Raw genomic sequence first — 12,910 nt, forward strand, 5'->3', positions numbered from 1 at the left:
CCGTCTGTCACTTTGGGTCCGTTATCCGCTCAGAGTTTGGCGGGAAAGTGAGAATTTTGAAGCTTAAAAACCTGTTTGAGTTCAGCACAAACAGCCTAGAAGTGCCTCAGTCCGTCTGTCTGAAGTAATGACCAAGGGGTCCAGCAGAGGGCGCTGTGAGCACAGCTTGGCCTTAGATCCACTTTGAATGCACTGTTGACAGTGATGTTTTGTCCATTTGCTGTAAAAAAAAAAAAAAAATGTAGGGAAAATGGACGACACGATTATCCGGACGAAAAAATAACTGTGATTCACGATATTATTGAAAAATTTGAAACTGAAAATTGTAGTTGCACCAAATTTCACCAAATTTGGTGGAAACATGCAACGGCCCAAGACGGACAAAAAAGTATCTGGGGACCATGGCGTAAACTCGACAGGAAGTCAGCCATTTTGAATTTAGCATTGTCGTTGTTGAAGTTGTTGCGCGTATTTGAGTCACTAAACTTTGGCCAAAACGGACAAAAATTAGCACGCAAATCAGAAGAGGTCAACAATTTTATGACAAAAATATAAATTTATGTTGCAAAATGGCTCAGTAGCACCCCCCAAAGGTGAAACCCAGTAGGACAAAACCAAAATGAAGTTGCGCCAATTTTCATAAAACTTGGTGGAAACATGCCACGGCCCAAGACAAACAAAAAAGTATCTTGGGGACCGTGGCGTAAACTCAGCAGGAAGTCGGCCATTTCTAATTTAGCGTCATTCCTGGCTATTTTTTGCGCGTATTTGATGTCATTAAACGGTAAAAACCGACAAAAATTGGCACGCAAATCAGAAGAGGTTAAATGTTTTTATATTTTATAACATAAGGGAAATACGTACATAATAGTACAAAATGGCACAGTAGCACCCCCTAAAGGTGAAACCCAGTAGAACAAAACCAAAATGAAGTTGCACCAAATTTCACAAAATTCCACGTCTTTCTTGGCGATTTGCGCGTATTTGAGTCACTAAACGGTGAAAACGGACAAAAATTAGCACGCAAATCGGAAGAGGTTAACATTTTTATATTTTTTCTAACAAAATATATACATTTATGTTGCAAAATGGCTCAGTAGCACCCCCCAAAGGTGAAACCCGGTATGACAAGGTCGAAAATTAAGTTGCACCAAATTTCACAAAATTTGGTGGAAACATGCCACAGCCCAAGACGAACAAAAAAGTCTCTGGGGACCATGGTGTCAACTCAACAGGAAGTCGGCCATTTTGAATTTAGCATCGTCGTTCTTGGCGATTTGCGCATCATGTGAATGAACAAACTCGTCAGAGCTCGTTAATCGTAACAACATTTAAACTAAAAACAAAAATAAAAAAATGCTTATGTCAATTTGTACGAGACACATCAAAGATAAAAAGTTATCCAGAGGTATCGCAGATTCAAAAGGGGGCGTGGCCACGGCAACCATCGGTCGGTTGGCGAATTTCGACCACGAAACAGGAAGTGGGCTGTAGCTTTGCCACGCGTTGACCGATCGGCTCGAAAACTTCATACGCGACACAAGAGACCGACTCTGAACACGTCTACGAACATCAACAACAACTTCGCCCAACAGGAAGTCGGCCATTTTAAATATAGCCGCAAAACAGGAAGTGGCCTTGTAACTTGGCTGTACATCGACCGATCTGCACAAAACTTCACAAACAGAGTACATTTTGTGTAAAATAATACGATCATAATAAGTCACGATGAAAGATACAGCTCCACAATTCACCACGATTAACTTACTGTAAGTGCTTCGTATCGCAAAAAGTAAAAATATCATTGTCACCATTATTGTTCTCCACCATCTTTACGTCCTTATTTATTTCATTACATGAATACTGGAGGAGGCCTCGTCATCGTCCACTTATTCTTCTTCACTGCGACGCAATTTCAGACACCATCATTAATAAATTGCAAAGGCTGCATTCTGCATGGACTCAGATTACATTCCACTGAAATAATGAAATAAAGAAAATAATTATCTTTCGCTGTTAAAGGTTTTCTGAATTCATGAGACACTCGAAAAGCTTCATTTTCCTTCTCGAGAGGTCGACGCGTTCCAGACTCTCCGCTTTAATTCTTTAATTCAGAGATATTTGCTGTTGGTTTGTCGACTTTGTGCCGGAACATCAGGAGTTTGCAGAGGGAAATGACTTTCAGTCAGATCTGTTAAATAAATATGGCAAGTGTTCATGGATTTAAGATGAGGAACTTTTTAAATGAAGTCATTAATCAGAAAAACAGCAGATTTTTTTTATATTTTCTGAAAAATGGTCTCATAGATTCATAAAAAATCTGATTTTTCTTTTCCTGAAGAATTATCTCATAATTTCATAAAAAAACAGTTTTTCTGAAGAATTGTCTCATAAATCTATAAAAACAGTAGATTTTTTTTTTCTGAAATATTGATTCAGATTCATAAAAACAGCAGATTTTTTTTATTTTTCCGGAAGAATTGTCTCATAAATTTATAAAAAACTGTTTTTTTTTTTTTTTTTTCCTGAAGAATTATCTCATAAATGTATTAAAAAATTATTTTTTTAAATTTTTCCTGAAGAATTGTCTCAAACTCAGAAAAACATCTGAAGAATTGTCTCATAAATCCATAAAAACAGTAGATTTTTTTTTCTGAAAACTTTTCTCTCAAATTCATAAAAACAGCTGATTATTTTTAATTTCCTGAAGAATTGTCTCATAAATTCAGAAAAACATTAGATTTTTTTTCTGAAAACTGTCTCTCAAATTCATAAAAACAGCTAATTATTATAATTTATCCAGAAGAATTGTCTCATAAATTCATGAAAAACTGATTTTTTTTTAAATTTTCGTGAAGAATTGTCTCTCAAATTCATATAAACAGCAGATTCCTTTTTCTGAATAATTGTCTCATTAATCCATAAAAACAGCCAAATATTATTTTTCAAATGATCACAAAACGCCTGCAGGTCTTTTCCTCTAATCCCTATTAATTCATATTTTCTAAGCTGTATCTCTGCGTTAGAACATGAACAGTTAGTGACATCATCACTGTTTTTAAATCTACGATAAAATGTTAGAAAACAGTAATTTAGTAATCAGGTCGTTCAGCTTCAGTCACTGCTGCTGCTGATGCTGCTGCTGCTGATGCTGCTGCTGCTGCTGCTGCTGCTGCTGCCTCTTAGAGGACAGTTAGCGCGCTGTAAAACACGTGCTCGCGATGTGCAGCGTCTTCAAAGTGACAGTGGATTAAAATAAAAATCGAATAAATAATAAGTGGAAAGAAAGAAAGAAAGAAATAAAACAGCAGGATGGAAACAACTTCTTCATGTGGATAAATTATGATATGATGATGATGATGATGATGGCAGAAGAAGAAGAAGAGGATCTTACCGCCGTGAGTCCTGAGGTTTAACAGCTGAAGTGATTCAACGTGGGAGAAAACGTCGAGTTTCATCTGACAGAGAGAGAGAGAGAGAGAGAGAGAGAGAGAGCTCACACTCCTCCCCTCTGCTCAGCTGCTCACACACACACACACACACACACACACACACACACACACACACACACACACACACACACTCAGTCCAGTTATTTATGAGGGGCTTGTGTTTTGTTGTTTCAAACATGTTAGCGAAAGATAAAAATTAATCCCAACAAGACGAGAACACGGGGAACTGAACGCAGAGAGATGAATAAAACACTAAAACACGGAGGCGACGTCAACTCGGATTTGACTGCGTTCCAGTAGAGAAGTGGGGAAAAAAAACACACACACACACACACACACACACAAACTAAAACAACAACAAAAACAAAACACGGACACAAATGTCTCTGGAGGTCGTCGACAACAAAGCTCTGCACAACAAGTCCTCACATTAAAAATAAGAACAGTCCTGATTTACTTACTCCTGGAGTTCCGACTACAAAAGGAACGTACCATTGCAAAGGGACAATACTTGTCGATTAACAAGGTTTTTGTGAGGTTGCTCCGAGTTGAATGGAATGAAGTACAAATGGAATGCGCCATTAGTTTGGAGGCTGAAGGTCGGTCCTTCAGTCACGATAACGATATTTAAGTCACGATACCATAGTATCACGATATGATATTATCACGATATTTAAGTCACAATACAATATCATCACGAAAGTTAAGTCACAATAACAATATTTAAGTCACGACACGATATTACCACAATACGATATTATCACAAAACGATATGATCACGATATTTAAGTCATGATACGATATTATCACAATATTTAAGTCACAATAGGATATTATCACGATATTGAGGTCACAATACGATATTATCACGATATATTATCACAAAACGATATGATCACGATACGATATTATCACGATACGATATGATCGCGATAACGAAATTTAAGTCACGATAGGATATGATCACGATATGATATTATCACGATATTTAAGTCACGATACGATATTTAAGTCACGATACGATATTACCACAATACGATATTATCACAAAACGATATGATCACGATATTTAAGTCATGATACGATATTATCACAGTACAATATTTAGGTCACAATACAATATTATCACGATATTTAAGTCATGATACAATATTATCACGATATTTAGGTCACAATAGGATATTTTCACGATATTTAAGTCACGATACGATATTATCACGATATTTAATTCACGATAATGATATTTAAGGCACGATACGATATTATCATGATATATTATCACAAAACGATACGATCACGATATTTAAGTCACGATATGATATTATCACAATACGATATTATCACAATACAATATGATATTATCACCATATTTAAGTCACGATAACGATATTTAAGTCATACGATATTATCATGATAGGACATTATCACGATATAACGATATGATATCACGATATTTAAGTCACGATAACGATATTTAAGTCACTATACGATATTATCACGATACGATATTATCATGATACGATATTATCACAATATTTAAGTCATGATACGTTATTATCACGATATGATATGATCACGATACAATATTATCACGATATTTAAGTCATGATACGATATCACGATATTTAAGTCACGATACGATATTATCACGATGTTTAATTCACGATAATGATATTTAAGGCACGATACGATATTATCATGATATATTATCACAAAACGATATGATCACGATATTTAAGTCACGATAACGATATTTAAGTCATACAATATTATCATGATACGATATTATCATGATATGATATCACGATATTTAAGTCACGATAACGATATTTAAGTCACGATAACGATATTTAAGTCACGATACGATATTATCACTATGCGATATTATCACAATATTTAAGTCATTATACGTTATTATCACGATATGATATGATCACGATACAATACGATAACGATATTTAAGTCACATTACATTATTATGACGATATTCACGTCACAATACGACATTGTCACGATGAATTGTCACGTTATCGCAAAGTGCTATTTAATTCTAGTTTTTGTGGAATCATATATTCTAGTGAGCGTGAGCGCTTGGCACCCTCTAGTGGACTGAAAAGTGAATTGATTTTTTTTATGGTAATCCACAAACAGTTAAAAAACGCTGTAATAATCCGTGACAACGCGATGGATGTTTCGCTAACGTCTCACTTCTGTTCTTCACAAAAACCTCATTACAGGCAGCAGCTTTTAGCCGAGGCTGAACTTTGTGGATAAGAAGCCGCCGAATATTTAACATCCTTCAAAGAGTCGAACAATTACAAGTATTTTTTAATTTACTAGCACACCACTCACAGCGGAGGAACAAGCAAGGTCGGCAGAAATCCATTAACTCTGTGGAGCGTCAGAGAAACTTCAGATATGTTCTGTCAGCGCACACAAATCACACGTCAGCTGGTGGCCGGCTGTCGCCATAGCAACGCGTGTGACAGACACTGGGACAGAATCTACTGTCTTAGAGTAACTTACTTCATATTATCACCATCCAATATGATCGTGATATTTAAGTCACGATACGATATTATCACGTTATGATATAATTATGATACGATATTATCACGGTACGATATTATCACGATACGATATTATCATGTTACGATATTATCACGATGCGATATTATCATGTTACAATATTATCATGTTACGATATTATCATGATGCGATATTATCATGATACGATATTATCACGATACGTTATTATCACAATGCGATATTATCATGTTATGATATCACGATACGATATTATCACGATGCGATATTATCATGATAGATATTATCACGATACGATATCACAATACGATATTATTACGATATGATCGTGATACAATATGATCATGATATTTAAGTCACGATACGATATTATCATGTTACAATATTATCACAATACGATATTATTACAATATGATCATGATACAATATGATCACAAAATAATATTATCACGATAGTCAAGTCCCGATAGCGATATTTAAGTGACGATACGATATTTCAAAATATGCTATTATCACGATACTTTATCAAGATACGATATTATCACGATATGATATCACGATATTTAAGTCACGATAACGATATTTAAGTCATGATACAATATCACGATACAATATGATCACGATAACGATATTTAATTCACAATACGATATTATCACAATAGTTAAGTCACGATAACGATATTTAAGTCACGATACGATATTATCACAATATGATATCACGATACGATATTATCACAATATTTAAGTCACGATAACGATATTTAAGTCACGATACAATATTATCACAATATGATATCACGATACGATATCACGATATGATATCACAATATTTAAGTCACGATACGATATTATCACGATAGTTGTCACGATAACGATATTTAAGTCACGATACGATATTATCACGATATGATATTATCACGATAGTTAAGTCACGATAACGTTATTCAAGTCACGATTTATGATATTATCACAATACGATATTATCATGATAGGATATCAACTCTTGCTTTGTTCATGAAATCAAGTTTAAAAACAGACTGTAGCTAAAGCTAATAACCACACTAGCGCCTGTGGGGTAAGCTAGCACGATAGTGTTAGGGTTAAGGTTAAAAGAACAGTCTATATAGCTAATGTTAGCCAAACTATGAGCTGTTAGCTAAGCTACCACACTGCAAAAACAGAGCTACAAAAACAAAATAAGCCAAATATTCTTAAACTCATTCACATTTTTCAGACTTTAATGTTGTTTTTCATGTCCTTAAAATGCACATAGAACATTTGCATATTGAGACATGGTTTGATGTGTTTTCTTAAAATTAGATTATTCCTCAAATGCATTTATTTATCTTTTTTTGGCAAAACTGTAGAAAACATTGCCAGAAACGAGACTTATTTTTACTTTCTGGTAAATAAATGCCTGCAGCGCTCGAGGAAATCAGAGTTAAATGACAGCTTATCTACGTCTTATCTAAGTAAATATTATTTTTTATGCAGAAAGGAACCGGCTACAGAAACAGGAAGTAAAAATGACAGATAATTACAGTCATAACAGCAGGATCAAGGATTAAAAGTACACATCGGGTTCTGTGTTTGGTGGTTTTTTCATGAGGACAGCGTTTTCCAGAGGGAGTTTATACAGTATTTATGAAGTGTTCTCTCATTTATCAAGTATTTATGCGTGTTATAAGTTCTTAGCATGGTTGTTTTTTAATAGGAAACGGTTGAAATTAAGTGGAAATTCAGCGGGTGAAGTTGTTTTTATTGTAAATCTTGTGTCAAATCTTTGACGTCAGCTGTCTCTTACTGAATGTTCTGTATGTGACAGCGTTCATTTAAATATTATTACATTTAATAATGTGTTAATCACAGGCACAACAATCACACGAGTAATCGGACTATGAATCACATAAGTCCGACTAAGACTAGCTTGATTTTAGTCGACATTTTAGTAAACATGACATTAAGCAAACCAAATTATTGTTTTACTTTTGACTAAAATCTAAAATTGGACTCTTAGCATGAACGTAAACGGCCTGAGTGTCTTAATGAAACACAAACTTTTAAGTTAATGAAGAGAACGCAGCTAAAGTTAGCCAAACTATAACCTGTGGAGTAAGCTAGCATGACAATGTTTGTTAACGAAACAGAAAACATTTAAATTATAGAACAGAATGCAGCTTAACTTAGTCGAACTTTAACCTGTGGGGTAAGCTAGCATGATATTGTTTGTTATCGAAACAGAAAAAGACACAATTATAGAACAGAATGAAGCTCAAGTTAGCCAAATTATAGCCTGTGGAATAAGCTAGCATGACAATGTTTGTTATTGAAACAGAAAAAGCTACAATTATAGAACAGAATGCAGCTAAAGTTAGCCAAACTATAACCTGTGGGGTAAGCTAGCATGATAATGTTTGTTAACGAAACTGAAAAAGTTAAAATTATAGAACAGAATGTGGCTAAAGTTAGCCAAACTATAACCTGTGGAGTAAGCTAGCATGATAATGTTTGTTATCGAAACAGAAAACATTTAAATTATAGAACAGAATGCAGCTAAAGTTAGCCAAACTATAACCTGTGGAGTAAGCTAGCATGATAATGTTTGTTATCGAAACAGAAAACATTTAAATTATAGAACAGAATGCAGCTAAAGTTAGCCAAACTATAACCTGTGGGGTAAGCTAGCATGATAATGTTTGTTATCGAAACAGAAAACATTAAAATTATAGAACAGAATGCAGCTAAAGTTAGCCGAACTATAACCTGTGGGGTAAGCTAGCATGATAATGTTTGTTATCGAAACAGAAAAAGCTACAATTATAGAACAGAATGCAGCTAAAGTTAGCCAAACTATAACCTGTGGGGTAAGCTAGCATGATAATGTTTGTTATCGAAACAGAAAAAGATACAATTATAGAACAGAATGCAGCTTAACTTAGTCGAACTTTAACCTGTGGGGTAAGCTAGCATGATATTGTTTGTTATCGAAACAGAAAAAGACACAATTATAGAACAGAATGAAGCTCAAGTTAGCCAAATTATAACCTGTGGAATAAGCTAGCATGACAATGTTTGTTATTGAAACAGAAAAAGCTACAATTATAGAACAGAATGCAGCTAAAGTTAGCCAAACTATAACCTGTGGGGTAAGCTAGCATGATAATGTTTGTTAACGAAACTGAAAAAGTTAAAATTATAGAACAGAATGTGGCTAAAGTTAGCCAAACTATAACCTGTGGAGTAAGCTAGCATGATAATGTTTGTTATCGAAACAGAAAACATTTAAATTATAGAACAGAATGCAGCTAAAGTTAGCCAAACTATAACCTGTGGGGTAAGCTAGCATGATAATGTTTGTTATCGAAACAGAAAAAGCTACAATTATAGAACAGAATGCAGCTAAAGTTAGTCGAAGTTTAACCTGTGGGGTAAGCTAGCATGATAATGTTTGTTAACGAAACTGAAAAAGTTAAAATTATAGAACAGAATGTGGCTAAAGTTAGCCAAACTATAACCTGTGGAGTAAGCTAGCATGATAATGTTTGTTATCGAAACAGAAAACATTTAAATTATAGAACAGAATGCAGCTAAAGTTAGCCAAACTATAACCTGTGGGGTAAGCTAGCATGATAATGTTTGTTATCGAAACAGAAAAAGCTACAATTATAGAACAGAATGCAGCTAAAGTTAGCCGAACTATAACCTGTGGGGTAAGCTAGCATGATAATGTTTGTTATCGAAACAGAAAAAGCTACAATTATAGAACAGAATGCAGCTAAAGTTAGCCAAACTATAACCTGTGGGGTAAGCTAGCATGATAATGTTTGTTATCGAAACAGAAAACATTTAAATTATAGAACAGAATGCAGCTAAAGTTAGCCAAACTATAACCTGTGGGATAAGCTAGCATGATAATGTTTGTTATCGAAACAGAAAAAGATACAATTATAGAACAGAATGCAACTAAAGTTAGTCGAACTTTAACCTGTGGAGTAAGCTAGCATGATAATGTTTGTTAACGAAACTGAAAAAGTTACAATTATAGAACAGAATGTGGCTAAAGTTAGCCAAACTATAACCTGTGGGGTAAGCTAGCATGATAAAGTTTGCTGCAGAAACACCATCACCGTCTCTTCATGTTTTCTCCAGGAAACTCCACAGGATTGTCTCATAGACATACAGACGTGGATGACTCGTAATTTTCTGATGCTTAACACAGAAAAAACTGAGGTCATGGTCCTTGGGCCAAAAGATATAAGAGCAGCACTTGGAGCTCTAAACCTAGGCAGTAACACTCCAGTCCCTTGCACTACAGTAAGGAACCTAGGAGTCCTGTTTGACCAGGATTTATCGCTGGATGAACATATTAAGCATATATGTAGAACAGCCTTCTTCCACCTTCGCAACATCAAGACAATTAGAAATATTATATCAAGACAAGACTCTGAGAAACTTATCCACGCCTTTATAACCTCTAGGCTGGATTACTGTAACTCCTTACTGTCTGGATGTCCTAGTAAGTCCCTGAGAAGCCTTCAACTGGTCCAGAACGCAGCAGCACGGATACTGACTGGAACCAGACGACGTGACCATATAACTCCTGTCCTGGCTTCTCTTCACTGGCTTCCAGTGAAAAGTAGAATCGATTTTAAAATACTTTTACTTACATACAAGGCCCTGAACAATCAGGCACCTTCTTACATTTGTGATTTAATCACTTTATATCAGCCGAATAGACCGCTGCGCTCCTTGAACTCAGGTCTACTGGTTATTCCTAAAATAACTAGAAGTAGAATCGGTGGTAGAACATTTAGCTACCAGGCTCCTCTCCTGTGGAACCAACTTCCGCTTTCAGTCAGACAGTCTGACTCGGTCTCTGCCTTTAAGGTGAGACTGAAAACCTACCTTTTTAACATAGCCTATAGTCGAAGCTAGATCAGGTAGTCCTGATTAGAATAGTCTATCTTATGCTGCCATAGGCTTAGACTGCTGGGGGAATTTCCCATCATGCACTTAGAATGAGCACACAGACTTTGCACGAGCCGCACTTTCTCTACCCCGTCCTCGATTTTTCATCCCTCACCACTTACCTGATGTACCCCCATGAGATGTAGCACATAAATCTACATATAGCACATCTCTAACTGATTTTAATCTCTTACAGTTCTGCTGACACCAGTGAACGACATGAGGTCAGGACAGGAAAGAAGACTCCGTCATCCTCAAGTCTCTGACCACAACAGTCTTCACTACAGGCTGTGATAAACCCAGTGATCCAGATGATCCTGGCATTTAAAGACTTTTTTCTTTTTTTCACTTTTTATTCTTGTCATTGTGTATTGTATGTTTTGGGTAACATCTACTGCACGTCTGTCCGTCCAGGGAGTGGATCCCTCACCTGTGGTTCTCCCTAAGGTTTCTACCCTTTTTCCCTTTTACAAGGGTTTTTTTTTTCCCTGGTAGTTTTTCCTTACCCTGGTCGAAGGTCTAAGGACAGAGGATGTTACCAACCCTGTGAAGTCCCGTGAGACAAACTATGTTTTGTAAACTGTGGGCTATATAAATAAAGATTGATTGATTGATTGATTGATTTTCAACCTCTTCTTCTTCTTCTGTTCCAAAAAAAAGTCAGAGCCATATTCTTGTTTTCCGCTCAGACGGACGTCTCGTGATCCTTTCTCCTCCGACGCTCCCTTCTTTCCTTTTCCCGGTAATATTCCTCTTTCAGGTCCTCCCTGTCCCTGCGTGTCCACCCCGCGGCGGCGACGCGATAGACGTCGACGTGGTTGCCCGAGTACGCGTCCCTGTGCGTGGCTCGGTACACGGCCTCTCTGGCGACCGACGTGGCCTCCTGCGGCGTCAGCTCCCACCGGACCGCCTGGTCCAAGATGGAGTACGCGTAAGGCGACCCGGAGCCCACGGAGAAGAGCGTCCCCTGCAGGCGAGTGCCGTCGCTGCACACGTAAACCAAACTGGGTCCGGAGGAGGCGACGTTTTGTTGGGTCTTTTCGACGTTCTCAGTTCGTGCCGCGCCGCCGCCGTCGTCGGCCTCGCCGCCGTCCCACCCGCACAGCGTGGCAGCCACGCACAGCTCGGTTCCCTTAAACGGGTGGAGCATGTGCGACAGCAGCTTGGCGGCGCCCCGCGTGGACAGGCGGCGTCCGTGGCGGAGCTGGTAGAGCCGCAGCTCGCGCGCCAGGATCCGCTTCCAGAGGGCGCAGTCGGCCGAGGTGCCCGACGTGGTGCCCACCAGGTGGCTGTGGATGGGCAGGACCTTCTGCGCGGCCGGGCACGCCACCAGCCCGGCGCAGCTGGAGCGCGTGTCCGCCGCCGCCAGCACGCCGCCCTGGAACACGAACGCCAGCGTCGTGGTGCCGTGGGCGTGGGGGAAAGGCAAAGGGACGACGTGCTGAGGGTTGTTATTACCGGGTGCGGAGAAGCCGGTCAGGATGGAGTCCTGCGAGAAGATGGAGCCGTCGCGCTGCGCGGCGCTAATTTGTCCAAACTGGACTGGACTTTCTTCGAGGTAGTCGGCGACTGGGATATAAAAGTCAAAGAGACGTGCGCTGCTGCTGCTAAAGGAAGAACCGCTGTGATAGTTTGACTCAAACATCTCCCTTGAAGAACGTCCACGGTCCTGAAAGACGTGGTGGAAATTGCAGAGGTCCTCTAAAGCCATTCTCAAATCAAATCAACGAGGGTTCTCGTGTCATCTAACGTCGTAGCTCATCTCATCGATTTTCGCAGCAGCTTTTTATAACAACCGCCCCCTCGGCGACCGTTAGCAACGCCTCGTTTGGCCAGACTCTGAAACGTCACGGGTGATTAAGTTTGTGGATATCGGGTTTGTTCCTCAGACTCGCACTCGTTTCTTTAAAAGTCTTGAGAGAGCGAAGCCGCGGGGGTCGAGT

The 12,910-nt window shown here is 38.1% G+C and overlaps 1 protein-coding gene across 1 annotated transcript; it reads right to left on the reverse strand.

Moving 5' to 3' along the window:
- Window positions 1-11,652: 11,652 nt before the first annotated feature.
- psmb11b (proteasome 20S subunit beta 11b) lies at window positions 11,653-12,678 on the reverse strand (the record flags this gene model as incomplete). Its single annotated transcript, XM_083888329.1, has 1 exon — window positions 11,653-12,678. One exon carries the CDS (start codon window positions 12,676-12,678, stop codon window positions 11,653-11,655), a length of 1,026 nt encoding a protein of 341 aa, XP_083744455.1.
- Window positions 12,679-12,910: the final 232 nt, after the last annotated feature.

This window comes from Microchirus variegatus, assembly GCF_963457635.1.
Source record: "Microchirus variegatus genome assembly, chromosome: 4".
NCBI classification, from domain to species: Eukaryota; Metazoa; Chordata; class Actinopteri; order Pleuronectiformes; family Soleidae; genus Microchirus; species Microchirus variegatus.